The sequence below is a fragment of a genome, unplaced genomic scaffold (genome assembly GCF_019419815.1).
Source record: "Pyrus x bretschneideri cultivar Hongxiangsu unplaced genomic scaffold, Pyrus_bretschneideri_v1 Contig34, whole genome shotgun sequence".
NCBI classification, from domain to species: domain Eukaryota; kingdom Viridiplantae; phylum Streptophyta; class Magnoliopsida; order Rosales; family Rosaceae; genus Pyrus; species Pyrus x bretschneideri.
The window spans coordinates 5,204,980-5,221,533 of NW_025999657.1; the positions used below are offsets into that span (position 1 = coordinate 5,204,980).

Here is a 16,554-nt window from a genome sequence, read left to right on the forward strand (position 1 = left end):
TATGCAGCAGTGACCTGATACTCCACTCTCCAATTTGCAGATATCGTTACAAGGGGATTAAGTGCACCACTGGTTCAAACCCATTGGTCCAATCTCATGCTTGGTTCCTTCAAACATGAGCTTGAGGGGGCATGTTAGGTGTATGAGAATGAGACAAGTGTCACTAGATGTTAGGATTGTCTGTTAGTCTGGTATAAACAGATAGCATTGGTTGTTATGAAGGTAGTTAGAATAGCTAAGTCTGTTGAGAGCTATCTTTGTATAAAGTGAACCAATTGTATCTTCTTCTTCATTAAGTGAAATATACAGCTTTCTCTTTCTTGATTCACTCTGTCTTTCTTTCTCTGAAACTCTGTTCTTGATGTACATTACATTTCTGCATTATTAGCTTGTATGCTTAACGGTTACTTCTATCACATATCTGGCATGCTTCACAAGGTTCGGTACTTCTATAAATGCAAGTGGCAGCTATACGAACTTGTTTGGAGTACAATTGACAGATAACAAGATGAGATGCACCATTATACGGAGTTGAGATAGATGTTCAAGAATGCCTTATTTGGGCTTCCCAATTAAATTAGTATCGAACTTTTAGTTCATGAGATTAGAACTCAATATTTCTCCCTATAAATGACAAGAAGTATTCCTTAACCGTAATACTAGGTAGTTTTTTTTATTGAAATCATATTCCCCCACATCTTATTCACCTCTATAAATAAAGGACGTTTCGTTCAGATCAAATTCATAGGCTTCTTCTTCTTCTAAAAGTAATTGTGATTGTCATTACCATAAAAAAAGGTAATTTTTATTACTTTAAACAAAAAAATATTTAAAGGACCAAGAAAGGTCAATGATAACAAGTGTTTGCTCCATAAAAAAAAATAAAACAAGTGTTTACGGGTAATTTTTTTTTAATAAATGATATTATTTATATTAAAGGGAGGAAGAGTGGATTAAATCTTATAATGAACGAGTCTTAATATTGTGGTTCAAATCTTCCTTTAACGATAATTGAACCTAACACCTTTCACTTACAATTGAATCAAACAAATGTTTGAGATATCCTTGTGTATTATAAAGAGAGAATCATTCTTATTATTGAGCAGGAACGGTTATATGTGTCAGTAGGCAACGCGTAAGCTTCGTCTTACAAAAAAGAGAGAAAGTGGGTCCATCCACAGTAGGCCCAAAACGGGATAACGGGAGTGGGTCCCAGAAGCATAAATCGTAAGCCTAAGATTGCGTTTGGTACGTGGGACGGGACGGAACGGAGTGGGACGAGGTGTTCCGTCCCACATTTGGTGCGCCTAAAATGAGTGGAACGCGATGTTCCACGGGACAAGTTTTGGATGATTTTTCGTTCCGCCACCCCCCCCATGGAACGGCTTGTTCCATGTCCATGGGACACAAATTTATAACATTTTAAGACAAAAACACCCCTTGTCTTTTTCAAAATTTACATCATCAAAATCATACAACAAACCCTAAAAACTATCTTCTCTTCTTCTCAGCCACTGAACCTCTTCACCTCTGCATCTCCCCTTCGCAACCTTCATCCTCATCTTCTTCCGTGTAGCCTCTTCACCCCTGCATCTCCCCTTCGCAACCTTCCTCCTTATCCTCTTCTGTGTAGCAGCTCTGCATCTCCCGTTCGCAACTCTTCCGTGTAGCAGCTTTGCGAACCTTCCTCCTCATCCTCTTCTATGTAGCATCTTTAGCTCTGCATCTCCGTTCCAGGTTCCATCTGTTTTTGTGTAGCTCTCGATCTCTCTTTCTTTGTAGAAAAAAAAAAACAAAATTGCTTCCAGGAGGTCCTAATTTTGATGTAAATTTGAAGTGGCATTATTATTCTTTTTTGATTTGCTTGTTTCGATTTCGTTACCACCTAGTTAATATGCAAAACATTTGTAATTTCCACTACCTGTTTTGGTCTGCTTTGGTTGGTTCGATCTTCTTTAAAGGGAGGAAGAGTGGATTAAATCTTATAATGAACGAGTCTTAATATTGTGGTTCAAATCTTCCTTTAACGATAATTGAACCTAACACCTTTCACTTACAATTGAATCAAACAAATGTTTGAGATATCCTTGTGTATTATAATGAGAGAATCATTCTTATTCTTGAGCGGGAACGATTATATGTGTCAGTAGGCAACGCGCAAGCTTTATCTTACCAAAAAGAGAGAAAGTGGGTCCATCCACAGTAGGCCCAGAACGGGAGTAGGTCCCAGAAGCATAAATCGTAAGCCTAAGGTCGTGTTTGGTACGTGGGATGGGACGGAACAGAGTGGGACGAGGCGTTCCGTCCCACGTTTGGTGCTCCTAAAACGAGTGGAACACGCTGTTCCATAGACAAGTTTTGGATGATTTTTCGTTTCGCCTCCCCCCTAGAACGGCTTGTTCCAAGACTGTGGGACACAAATTTATAACATTTTATAAAAAAAATACCCTTGTCTTTTTCAAAATTTACATCATCAAAATCATACAACAAACCCTAAAAACTATCTTCTCTTCTTCTCAGCTCCTGAACCTCTTCACCTCTACATCTCCCCTTCGCAACCTTCCTCCTCATCTTCTTCTTTGTAACCTCTTCACCCCTGTATCTCCCCTTCGCAACCTTCCTCCCCATCCTCTTCCGTGTAGCACCTCTGCATCTCCCCTTCGCAATTCTTCCATGTAGCAGCTCTGCGAACTTTCCTCCTTATCCTATTCCGTGTAGCATCTTCAGCTCTGCATCTCCGTTCCAGGTTCGATCTGTTTTTGTGAAGCTCTCAATCTCTCTTTCTTTGTAAAATAAAAAAATAAAAACAAAATTGCTTCCAGGAGGTCTTAATTTTGACTTAAATTTGAAGTGGCATTATTATTCTTTTCTGAATTGCTTGTTTTGATTTCATTAACACCTAGTTAATATGCAAAACATTTGTAATTTCCACTACCTGTTTTGGTCTTCTTTGGTTGGTTCGATTTGCTTTGGTCCTTGCATATTATTCAACATTTGTAATTCCTCAAAATTGTCCTGTAGAAAAGAAAATCACTTTCAAGTTTATATACTTGCATACCCTTCCAAGAACCTTTCTTGCTGTGTTTTTTTTTTCTAGGAAATTTGTGTTTTCGACTTGTAAACCACGGTTCATTTGACCGTGAATATTTTTAAGGAATTTTACGAGAGATCAGGAAATTTCCACGTACTTGAGGAAGGTTGCTGAAAATGTCGTTGTTGATTTTATGCCATTGTAATTACAGATGTGATATAAATCACTTTCAAGTTTTGCTCAGACTGAGCTTTCCATTTTGCCAAATCCTCGAGCCTCTCCTGATTCTACTGAATTTCTTTGTAATTTGATGGCATTACAATGAAAACCAATTGTTCAAATGTTTTTTATTTGTTCTTTGTAAGATCTAATTTGTTCTCTATTATTAGTATCTTATTTGTTCTCTGTGTAAGATCTTATTTGTTCACAGAAACTTAAAGGTTTGTTATCTATAACAGGCTTATCAAGAGTCAACCAAAGAAAAACGGCGTGCTCAAATTGCTCAAGGTTTCACTCCATCTACCCTTCTATTGTCTTCCTTTCAATAGATGGGTACTTTTTATTTGTTATAGATATTGGCATAGTTTGGGTTTGGAATGTTATACATGTTTAGGATGGGGGTCATGCAGGATCATGCAGATATGAATTGCCCCAGTTATGTTTCCCTCGTTATATACACCCATGATTCATGTGTTCCAACTAAAGCTCAGTTATCAATTCCCTTTTCCAAGTTAATGTTCTCTGTGGCCAGCGCTGCTTTTGATTCATTTTATGGTTATAAAATTAATATTCACTTTTATGCATGGTGAATTTTTAGTCCCATTGAAACCAAGTTTTATCTGTCCATAAGAAGTTTTCTCCATATATGTTAAGTGAGGAAACAGAGATTTTTGTTGTTGATCTAGGTTTGGCATTTTACCATTCCATGGAATAGAAATCCCAGCTGCATGAATCAGATGGTTTGGGGTTTGATGTAAAGAGAATCCTCTCTATCTACATGTGATTGCTCTCATTCGAATTTTGCTTTCATCAAAGTATTTTGTTAAAAAATGGTCCAAGCCTTTATTTAGGACTGTTTTTGAAGGAGTCAAATTCGCTTATCCAGTTTTGGTAACTCCATATACACCTATTCTATGCTGTAGTTTGCATGAACTAGGTTGCTTATTACTAAATCTTTTAACAGTTGTTGGTTTATGTGTTCTAATCTGTCAGCTATAGAAGACAGATAAGTAGTAGGTTGCATTTAGTTTGCGTTGTATAGGTTGTTGGGCCTTGGTTTTTATTATACATTATATTATCATTACTACCTCCACAATTTGATGAGTCTTCAATAGACTAACATTTAGCCTGTGTGATTGATTCTTTCTTAAAATCACTTTCAAGTTTATATACCTGCTGTCTTTGCTCTGTGATGGTTTCTAGGATTTTTTTCGTGTTGGCTCTTGTATGTGTTTGCTTAATTTCCTTTTGTAGCTCAACCTCGTGTATTTATTTTGGACTTGTCACTGTCAGATGTCCATTTCTTAGTGTTTTTTTTATTTATGCAACTTTCAATTTTTTTCATTGGAGGGAGTCTGTTCGTGTTGTTTAATATCTCAATTGCCTCTTTTTCTTGTTTGAGAATGTGAATTTGGATACTTGGTTTAGATTTTGATTTGTTCCCAAAATACGGTTTCGTTCACAATTCCAAAATAAAATATTTGCACATGAGTTTCTATTTCAATTCAGCCAAAAAACAAAATGAATTTGGAGTAAAACTCTTATCATTAATTTTACCAAATCCAAGTATCTAAAATGAATCTAGCGTATGTTGATGCTCCACTCATTCATGTGTTGTTTTTTTGCATGTGAAGGTATGGATGAATATGAGACTCAATTCTTTGTTCTTTTGAACGTTTGGATTATAATGGCACAAGTCTTTACTATGAATGCACAATTGTTGAGGTATAGACAACAACAAAGGAGACAACGGGAAATAGCTAGTTTAAAGCAGAGGACATTTGTTAGACTTCATGTTAGGAGAAAGGAAATAAATAGTATCGCGCAATTGAGTGATAATAACTGTTTGTGGGAGTTGCGAATGGATAGGAATGCATTTGCAATTTTATGTGATTTACTACAAACTCGTGGTGGATTGGTAGATGATGGTCATGTTACAATAGAGGAGTAAGTAGCTACTTTTGTTAACATATTAGCCCACCACAATAAAAATAGGTCAATGCAAGTTAGATTCATTAGGTCTGGTTAAACTATTAGTCGGTATGTCTGTAGAGTATTGTGTGCGTTGCTCAATTTGTGAGAGATGTGTTGTTTGCAAAACCAACCCTTATCCTAGAGGATTGCACGAAATCGAGATGGAAATGCTTTAAGGTAGTCATCATAGTAAAATCATTAAGAACATAATTATTTGTAGTTGCTAATTAATATAAGTTTTTCTTTTGTCTAGGGTTGCTTAGGAGCACTAGATGGAACATACATAGGGGTCATTGTGCCTGATGTCGATAGACCAAGATATAGAACAAGGAAGGGTCATATAGCAACTAATGTGTTAGGCGTATGTACAGATGACCTCAAATTCGAATATGTGTTATTCGGTTGGGAGGGATCAGATACTGATTTGAGAGTTCTTGGTGACGCTGTTACTAGAGCTAATGGCCTCAAGGTCCCAACTGGTAAGATAGATAAGCACCTAGTATTTTTCCTTACCTTTGTTGGCCAACAACTAAAATTTATTATCAACTAATATAGGTACATACTATTTGGTTGATTCCGGATACACGAATGGTGAGGGTTTTCTGGCACCGTATAGAGGCACTAGATACCATTTGCAAGAGTGGGAAGATAATTCACATGCACCTAGGAATCATGAAGAATATTTTAATATGAAACACTCACGTGCTAGAAATGTCATTGAGAGATGTTTTGGCCTCCTCAAACGACTTTGGGCTATCTTACAAAGTCCTTCCCACTATCCAATCAAGATTCAGGGACGAATGATCACCGCATGTAGTTTACTTCATAATCTTATCAGAATGTATATGGCGGTTGATCTTGAGGAAAATGCAAGGCTTGCATTTGATGAATTACCTATAGGGGAAGATTTACTCAAAGTATTAGCCTACATTGAAACCGTTGAGTCAAGTCAGACATGGACTCAATCGAACGATGATCTTGCAAGAGAAATATATGATGAGTGGAGAGGAAGCAGGGCTTGAAAATTGGTTGACATGGTAGTTGTTGTAATTGTCTTTTATTGAGATGTGGACTCAATGTAGTTGTTGTAATTGGCTTGAAAATTCATAACATCAAGACTATTGAGATGTTTGTTATTGTAATGTGGTAATTGGGAGTTATCTGGATATTATGGCTTCTTTGATATGTTTATTTGTGTTACTTATGTAATATATGGCTTCTTTGATAGATTATGTGGCCACCTCACGTAATTGGATTGATCATGAGGAGGATGTACTACTTACCATCCTCAAGGAGATGGTTGCTGATGGTGTTAAGTGTGAGACCGACAGTTTTAAGGCTGGTACTTTTGTAACGGTTGCCTCCAAGATGAGGGAACAAATTCCTAGCATTAATATAAAGCCGAAGCATTTACAAAATAAATTGAAGCGTTTGAAAGAAAAGTGTTCATCTGCATATGACATGATGAATACATCTGGATTTGGTTGGGATGATGAGAAAAAATGTGTTGTTGTGGATAGTGACGAAATACTACAGGAGTGGGTGAAGGTAAATTTTGTTTCTTATTCTTTATCAATTACTTGCTTTGGAAGTCTTAACCTTGATTTCTTTGGGTTCTTATTGTAGAAACATCTCAATGCATCTTGCAAACTAAACAAGCCATTCCCGTTGTATCCACGGTTATGTACGGTGTTTGGGAGAGACCGAGCCACGAGTAGTATGGCTGAATCAGCGACAGATGCAATCAAAAATATGGGTTGGGAAAGTGAGGATTGTGAGACTTCTGAGATGCCTCCGCCTTCACCTACCCCATCTCTTTTTGTTGCTACATCTAGTGCAACTCAACCTGTTAGGAAGAGGAAGAGGAGTAGGAATGATGGTGATGCAAATATTGTATTTGTTATCAATGAAGGTTGGAATAAAGCTGTTACTGAAATGAAAAAATAAGGTGAAAGTTTTACTTTCAGATAAGCGAAAGCTAGACTACCTTCTGAGCTTCAAGCCATGGGTCTTCCATATGATCATGTGCTAAGAATTTCAATGAAGTTAGTGAAAGATATCGATCTGATGGGTATTTGAACTACCTTGGATGACTCACAGAAGTCAGATTTCATTAAAGTGTTTATGGAGAGCCTTTGAGCATTTGAGGTTTTAGTATTTGTGGTTTTTGTATGATGAACTTTATCAACTTCTAGTGTTTTCATTATTGCTTTAGCAAGGCATTATTTGTTTTTTAAGCCAGGACGAATGTTTGATTTCAGATATTTCATGTTTAAGTTCTGCATATTTCATTTTCTTTGTTTAAGTTTTGAATGTTTAAACCCTAAAACATTTACGATATGCATGATCATTAAACTTATATATTTTTCAACATTTCTCATGTGCTCTTGTGTGGTTTGCCACACAATGCAATGGGGAATATTTAGAGGGGTGTCCTTCGAAACAAGGCCAATTCTAATGTTTGCAGAACCTGAACTCCCAGAACAACAACAACCCACAATTGAAAGGACCAAAATTAGGGACTAAAAATTGAATTGGGGTGTGGGTTTTGCAATTTGAATAATAAAATTTGATGGGTTTGTGCTGAAAATTCGAATGGAGCTGTAGAAAACTAGGAGATTAAAAATTACAAATTTTAAAGGAGTTTGCACGTGGAACACAACATATACCTATTAAAATTTGGATCAAGAAAAACAAATAATGGATAATAGTGTTCAAATTTAAACAACTTATTAAAAAAAAAAAGGAAAAGGAGTCTTGTCCCATTTCGCGCATAAAATTGTATCAAACAACAGATGAAACATGGGTATTTTCGTCATTTTAATTTTTTTGTTCCGTTTCGTGTATGCGCTACCAAACGCAGGATGAAACAACTGTCTTGTTCCATCCTGCGCGTATCAAACATAATACAGAACATCTGTTTCATCCCGTTCCGTCTGCGTACCAAACACTACCTAATGAACGTGGGGCTAGCCCACGCCGGAAATCAGCCGCCTCGTACTGAACTCCGGGCATCATTCCATATGTTGGGCCCACCTTCCACCACCACAGGCACAGAAACACAGAAACACAACCCAGCTGACTCAACTGTCACGCTGTCACGTTGCTCGTTATTCACCGGCGCAGTGGCGGAGCCGAGCTAATTGGAGCCAATTATTTTAATCGTTTTGTTTTTAATATTATGTATTTGGAGAGGTGTCGCTATTGTCGTATCCAGGGTCGGTCTGTGGGGCCCAGTTTATGAGGGCAGATAAAGAAATAAAATACAGTAGAAAGTAGAAACAATTGCGTACCAACCAACCAGAGTCCGCGTGCACTTGTTGGTGAATGGAGGATAATACTAAAATATTTGATTTGATTTTATTAATTCTTTTTCCAAACCTTAAAAAATTTTCTTTCCCGAGCTGTGGCAATAATTTATTCGCACTTTTTGGGTGAAATTATTATTTTTTTCCTTTGTAACGGGATGGCCTTGTATTTTGCTTGTTTATCTAATACATGTTTATCGTTATTGAAAAAGTGAATAATTCATCTAATAAATGTTAAATTTTTTCAAAATCACATTCAAGTAATAAGTAAATCATGTACTTGAATATTGTTATTAATATATTGAGGCAATTCTTATAAGTTAAATATTTATCATGATCATGTACATGTTATTTTACGAAGAGAAACCATTAATTGCAATGATCAGTAGATTGATTTTAAGTCATTTGACAAGCATGCATGTTCTAAAATATAAGAGAGAATGTAATCACATATGGGATGAGTGTTATTTTCAATGCTTATTTTATTTGTCCGTTTTTTACTTTTAAAGAAAACCAAGAGAACAGGCACACATTTGGACAAGTTAAATTTCTTAATATATGATGAGATAATTAAGGCTAAAATGTGTGTTTATACAGTATAGTTTTTCTCACTTAGAAGTTAGGAAAAGTTTATCATTTTAAGTACGGAGTCTCATGGTAATCATCTAGACGGTAACTTTGGTATCATGATTAAACTGGACGTGCAGATCACGCGGTGTAGACTCAGAGAGATGGGTACACTAGCTAGGGCAGGTGTTACTTTATGGCGAGAGAAAGTTCATCACAGCCTCCCCAGGTATGGAGAGGGTTAGAGGGGTTACCACCAAAACATCCTTCCATTCATTACAAATATCTCCACACATATATTTATATCATCAGTCATCATCATCTACAATATTACTAATAGTCAATTAATTTGTTTATGACACTACTAATTAAACCCTTTGTTATTTTGTGCTTCATTGTTCTTCAAGATTTAAGACCATCCAATCCTCACCTTCCAATCTCCTCCTTTCGCTCTCACATTGATAGGATGGACAGCGTCAAAGAAGCTCAACTTTAATTTCTCTTCTAGTCTCCATCACTGGTGGGTGGCAAGCTCTCTGGAGGTTACCACCCCCCCTCCCTCTCTCTCTCTCTCTCTCTCTCTCTCTCGATATTCATTGATTGATTTTATTCAATTTCTTGAGCCATTTGAGCGCCTCCCTTTTTTCTCGGGCAAAGCTTTTGCAGCAATCAAGCCACCCATCCACCATCCCACACAGAGACTCTGAAAAGATAAGGAGAGAGATAATGTACATTTGAGGAGAGGGATATAAAAGATTATTAGGGCATGTGTTTTGTTTGTTAATATATGCTTTGCTTCCTTCTTATTTAACTCTACTTTCTTCTCCTTTTTTCCTTTCCTAGCTATACTCCACCCTTCCCTTCCCTATTTTCACTTCCTCCGGATCCGATCTCTCTCTCTCTCTCTCTCTCGGACTAAGTACAACAGCAGTTTGGAGGCGGAGGGGGGATCAGTTAGTTCAATTCCCAAGGATTTGCTTTCTTTGTTTCTTGTTTTGTTTGTTTGTTTGTTCGTTTGCTGTCTGTTGTTCCTTTCTTTCTGTGCTCCTTTTTTGTCTGCTTCAGTGGGATTTTTCACAAACAAAAAGTTAAAGGGTGACGAAAGAAAGCCTTGCTTTTTCTTGTCTTGTCGCCTTCTCTGTAAGCTGATTGGTGATTGGATACGAGGTTTATGGTTCATCAACCAGATCTGCGTGCAGCAATTCTAACTTCCATAGGGTCACTGTGTACCAGATTACCAAGGTTTTTACATCGTCCTCTCTCCTCCTTCTTCATCATCATCATCTTCTTCTTCTTCTTCATTTTTCTTTTGGGTTTGCTTTATCTTCTTTGTTCTAATGGTTCCATCTGCGGTGCGATCACTGCTGGTAAATGCATTGAATGATCATGAATTATTTGGTATTAAAGCTTATTTTGTAGGGTGATCATGTTTCTCTTGCTATGGAATGGCATAAATCGATCGATCTGGTTGTTTTCAATTTTCGTGATGTGTGTGCTTCATTTATATATATATATATATATATATATATATATATATATATATATAATATAGCTAACACTTGGCAAAATATTATAACATGTGGAAAAACATTAGTCTTCTTTGATTAGTAATATCTTCCATCGAGCTTTTTAACATCTTTCAATACTGGGTTTACCCGAGTGATCAAAATGTCTTCTCTCTTTTGATCAACTTGATGGAGTTTTCATTTCCTTATACAATATGGATCTATACTGTCTATAACATGTCATACCATATTGGTTACATGAAAAAAAATTCATTTTTTTAATTTGTTTGGAATATTAGAAAACAAAATCATTAAAAGGAGTCCTACATGCATAATCATTTTGTTTCTGGATATATGGTAACTATTCTTTTAACGTTGTTTTTTTTATTTTTTATCATCAGATAGTTACATGAATTATAGTTGATTTAGTTACATGAATTATAGTTGAATGTGTTATCTTTTTTCAATTCACACAAGGAGCCATTTTGCGTATGGTTAATACGCATCTCTAATTTATATGTGTTTATATGTGTTTGGGGCTTTTTTTTTTTTAATTTAATTTAATTTTTTTTTAAATGACCTTTTATTATGGGCTGATCGATTGAAAAAAGAAAAAGAAAAAGATTATACTAATCATCATCCATTATCTATGGATCGAATGAAGTAAAATAAAATAATAGCTTCGATCCCAGGTCTTCCATATCACTAAAATCTTGTATTCTGTAATTTATCATGCAATTAATTACTACAGTTTTTCTTTCACATCTTCTTTTTTATGTAATTGAATCTAAGGTCAACTTTTTTTTTCATTAAACGTATCTTTTTTATAGGTAAATTTTGTGAATACATTTTTCAGTTCAACAGATATATTTTTTGTTAAACTGGATGATGCCTCAGTGTTTACAATGTTAAACTGATTTACATGTAACAGTGAGAACATCATGTCTTTAAAAAAAAAAAAAAAAAACCAGTTAATTAGTTCATCAAGATATTACAACACTAATTTTCTTCATCTCACCACCAATATATAATAGTAGCCTTATGCTTTGATGGCGAGTCATATTAATTTTCTTTTTTGATCTTGTTCTCCGGTACTCCTAGCTAGGTGCTGGCTTTTATTTAGTAATACCAAGTTCATGGCCTTGTAATAATTTATTGATTGTTAATGAAAATATTCTTCTTGCTAATTGTCTCCCATTTTGAATGTTATAAGTATCTAGCTTGTTGTTTGTTAAGAATCTATTGCCATGTTTTATAATCGGTAAAACAAAAGGTAGAACCGTAGATTAATTGGTAGCAGATTAACAGATTAATTAACACGCCAACTGGTTTCCTTCGCATAATCTCCCATAATCTCTCTTAACAATATCTGGTGACGAGGGGAGATTTTATAGGACGATATCTTCTCTAATTTGGTAAGTTTTAGGTTTTCTTTTGATTTCCCCCTTTTTTGTCAGAATTCTTAATTAATTTGCCCCTAGGGTTCTTCTCTAGCTTTACGTATATCTATTTATTTTTATCAATTCTCTAGGTTTATATACATATGCTATGTATTTTAGCCATTCGACATAAGATTTCTTAATCATTGTAACATTGGGTTTTCTCCGTTTTCTTGTTTTCTGTGGAACCAATTAGAAAATAGAAGGCTTCTTTCGAATAGTACTCCACTGTAAGAGTCAACAGGATTGAAAGTAGTTGTGATCTCAAGTTCCTACCCTTCATATATACCCGCTACGTGATGCTTTTTTTTGTACTAGAATCATATGGTGCATATTTTATTTGAAAGATAGGAACATGACATAAAAAAAAATAAAAAAAAAAAACTTTGCAGCTATTGTGTGATCGCGTATTTACACAGTTATACTACAATATTGGTCTATAACTAAACAATTTGGTTTGTTATTTTGGCACTAATGTATGTGCAATATTATTCTTTTCCTAAACTACGATCCAAATTATTCATGTAGCAGGAGAACATTAATCATATATGCGTGTGTATACTTTATTAATATGAAATTTGTATTAGAACTTTAGATATGCAAAACTAATTTTGAAGTCAGTAAAAGATATAGTCTTCTCTCACTTTCGCACATAATCCTCTCACAGCCCGGAGAAAAAATTTGTAATATACCTTAATCATATTGCTTATTATTTGTTCATGTTTTTCTATTTTGGTTTGAATGTACTGTTCAAGTTTAAATTAATGCAGGTTTTCATCATTATCCGAAGAATATGGATACGCTTTCACATGTACCCCCAGGCTTTCGATTCCATCCCACAGATGAAGAACTTGTTGATTATTATCTTAGAAAGAAGACTGCTTCGAAACCAATTGATTTTGATGTCGTCAGAGATGTTGATCTCTATAAGATTGAGCCATGGGATCTTGAAGGTACTAACTAATTAATTCATGGTTTGGTTATACTAGACGAACTTGATTTATTATCCACTGTTCATGTTCACCATTATAATATTGATTTGGACAGATTTGTGCAAAATAGGAAGTGGTGATCAGAATGAATGGTACTTCTTTAACCATAAAGATAAGAAGTACCCTACCGGACATCGATCAAATAGGGCAACAAAAGCCGGGTTTTGGAAAGCTACAGGAAGAGATAAGGCTATTTACAGAGGAAAATTCCTTGTTGGCATGAGAAAGACTTTAGTCTTCTACAAAGGCCGTGCTCCAAATGGACAGAAGTCAGATTGGATCATGCATGAATATCGACTAGAAACTAGTGAAAATGGAACTCCTCAGGCAAGTACATATTAAGTTTTGTTTTTTGTTTTAAGCTATGAGCTTATTACATGTCACATGTTGTGCATTAGTCCTACGTACATCGATTGTGCCTAATATACTTTAGAACATATAGATATAGTTACATATCTATTGACCCTTTCCCCCGAATAACTTCAGTTTATATTTGGTATAGAATATGGTATCTGAGCTAAGCGTATCAATTTATACAACTACATTTCAAGCTTTTACTTATTCCTTCCATGCATATCTAGAAATTTAAGCAAAAATTAAGACAATCAAGTATTGGTTTGTTACTGCTCATACCATGCATGCGCTGTACTTTCTTTTATCGAACAGGATCGATGAATTTATGCGCCTTCACAATTATATATGTTCCTTTGCCATAAAAGCACCAAATATTCCTATATGATTGCACCATGCAGGAAGAAGGATGGGTTGTGTGTAGAGTGTTCAAGAAAAAATTGCCAACAGTGAGGAGAATGGGAGATTACGAGTCACCAAATTGCTATGACCAAGTCCCATTCATGCAACAACTTGATAACTCTCCAAGAACATCAATTTCCCACACTTACGTATCATCACAATATCAGCAGCAGCTACACTATTCACAATGCAAGCCAGAGCTTGATTTGCAGTACAACATGCCACATCATCATCATGACTCTTTTCTCCAGCTCCCTCAATTGGAAAGCCCCAAAGTTCGTCATCAGCCAGCTACCCCATATGGTAATTATGTCATGCAGTCTTCCATACTCACACAAGAGGAGCAATTGCATTACTTCTGCCCGCAAAATCCTTTCAACTCATCTGCGTCGTCATCAGGACATATGCATTACAACAACACTGATTATCTACAAGTTGTTGATCAAGTGAAGGATTGGCGAGCCCTTGACAAGTATGTTGCATCACAGCTCAGCCATGACCAGCAAGATGCTTCCAAGGAAGTCACAAATTACTCCAATGCACAAGAAACATTTCATGTGGCTGAACACATTAATATGCTTGCCAATGAAGCTTCCAGAAGGCCAGACTATAATAATAATGGACAGGAGTACTACGCCTCAACATCAACCTCTAGTTGCCAAATTGATCTCTGGAAATGATCAAGAACATGAATATTACAGTAACTGTTAGCCACTACATGATACTAACTAATCGTAGGAGGTACACTTTAAAGGGATCGATGCTGTACATAAGAAAACACAATTATGGTGTTAATTTTACCTATTCGACTTTAAATTTGTGACTTTTTGTGTTGATGAATAGAGGACAACTAGGGTGACCAGTTATATGTTTAATTATAAAATAACTTAGTGAATCAATTTCAAACCATTTGCTAGAGGTCGTAACAATCCAAACGATCCCACTACATCAGGACCCTTTTGACGTTGCACAGCCTAACTCCCTATATATAGTATGTGGACTGCAATATTTGTTGAATGTATTTTGCCTTATTTCACATGGCTACTGTTTGGAATGCTACTTTAGTAAGTAAAACTCCCTACAATCTTCTTGATCAGATATACTGTACTTGAAGTCAGCTTGTATTAATTGTGATCATGTATATAGGGCAGGTGGCATGAGTACATATGTTGAAGCTGAATGTGTACCACTTTACCACGAATGCATGAAAAGAAATTGTTTGGTACACGACAACAATTTACGGTATCTGACATGGTGTTGATATACTTGGTACTAGCTAGTCAATAGCTGCCCTTTTGAGAGAGAGGTTGCTACGCAATGTTTACTGTTTCAGACTAGATGAACAGCTAGCACTTTTAATATCTCCTGAGAGATTTTTGAAAATGACAATTTCATTCTGTGGAAAGAACATGATCATGCTCATATAGCTATTACTTACGATTGGACATTAATTGAAAGGATAGTTCTTAGTTAACAGATTGCCTTAATTGTTTGTGACATACAATGATTAGAGAATGCTTTTCTAATCGTATTTCAACAAGGCCGGTCGGAGCTGTTGTGTAGTTTGCACAACTGAAAGAGAAAACAAAAGGATCATAACCCAGAAGGTAGATGTCCAGCGAGTTTTGTGCTTTAACTTAGCACTTATATATCATGCACGCCATGTGGAAGGGAGGTCGTGGAAAAGCATAAGTAATTTGGGACATCATATGCACAGCAGCTGAAAGATCACGGTCCACTCAGCAGCACAAGTCAGCAGCTATAAACCATGCATGATTGAGACTTTGTTAAATGAATCTATATTTAGTACACTTTTAAATCAGGATGGTTAAAGTTATATATAGCTAACTATATTTTATAAATAACCAAATGACCTTACAATTTGTGTGACCCTTCGCAGGAGATGTTTCAATGAGAACCTGAATTATGAACGGTTCAGATCATAGGATATCATATATATATAGTAGTCCCAAGCAATTGTTTAGCACAAAAAATATTACTAACTGGTTAGCGCTTATTTAAAGGGAGGCTTTGTATTGAACACCTTATTGTGAGCTGTTTCATTCTTCCGTTTGGTGAGGCGAATAAAGGCTTGAAGAGAAATCTTTTCTGATCTTCCATGAATGAATAGCAAAGGTAAGTTTGTATCAAAGCCACTAACTTTCCCTGGTGAACTATACTCTTACAATCCCCAAGGGCTCTTACCAACAGTATATGTAGTTTTTGGAATAAAAACTGAATTTATGGTTTCCTTTCTGATTGTAGCACACACATTTGGAAGAATTGCAATTACTAGACAGAAAGGAATATGGCGGTTTTTGTGCTATATTTGCAACCATATATATGTAATGGTCAATGATCAGAAGAAAAATAAAGCTATATATAAATATGTTGAAATAAAGGTTATAATTAGAATTTGCATGTCATAACAAAGAGACTAATTTTTCTACTTTGCATACCTTGCAAAAAGATGACTCGATCGAGCAGCAGAAGCTATTCTTGAACAAGTGTGGTTCCCTTAATAACAGAAAACTTTTAAACATGCATATGCAGCACGGCGGTGCTTATAAATTTAGGTATTGATTGTCTACCGCCTCAGCTTCCCGGCCAGCCAGCAGCAGGTTGAGCAACAAGTCTTGCAGATTTAGACTTGATGAACCCGCTCTGTTTACTTTAAATTTTAGCTGGTGTGGGACGGGAGGGATTTAAATAGCAATAAAACAAGACAAAGTAGCTTCTTTTTTTAGAGTAGTACTACTGGATGTA

At 35.8% G+C, this 16,554-nt stretch overlaps 1 protein-coding gene and 1 pseudogene across 1 annotated transcript; both read left to right on the forward strand.

Moving 5' to 3' along the window:
- The first annotated feature begins 4,937 nt into the window (after positions 1 to 4,937).
- LOC125480590 lies at positions 4,938 to 6,246 on the forward strand (annotated as a pseudogene).
- Positions 6,247 to 12,816: 6,570 nt separating this feature from the next.
- On the forward strand, positions 12,817 to 14,721 carry LOC103965216 (NAC domain-containing protein 7-like). Its single transcript, XM_009378235.3, has 3 exons — positions 12,817 to 12,996; positions 13,091 to 13,362; positions 13,788 to 14,721. The coding sequence occupies exons 1-3, from the start codon at positions 12,837 to 12,839 to the stop codon at positions 14,466 to 14,468; spliced, it is 1,113 nt and encodes a 370-aa protein (XP_009376510.2). The 5' UTR covers positions 12,817 to 12,836; the 3' UTR covers positions 14,469 to 14,721.
- Positions 14,722 to 16,554: the final 1,833 nt, after the last annotated feature.

Excerpts from the sequence above, each read along its gene's own strand:
- LOC103965216 (XM_009378235.3), top strand. The coding sequence starts at position 12,837 with ATGGATACGCTTTCACATGTACCCCCAGGCTTTCGATTCCATCCCACA. Across the intron at positions 12,997-13,090 it reads TGAGCCATGGGATCTTGAAG|ATTTGTGCAAAATAGGAAGT; the intron begins GTACTAACTAAT and ends TGATTTGGACAG. Across the intron at positions 13,363-13,787 it reads GTGAAAATGGAACTCCTCAG|GAAGAAGGATGGGTTGTGTG; the intron begins GCAAGTACATAT and ends TGCACCATGCAG.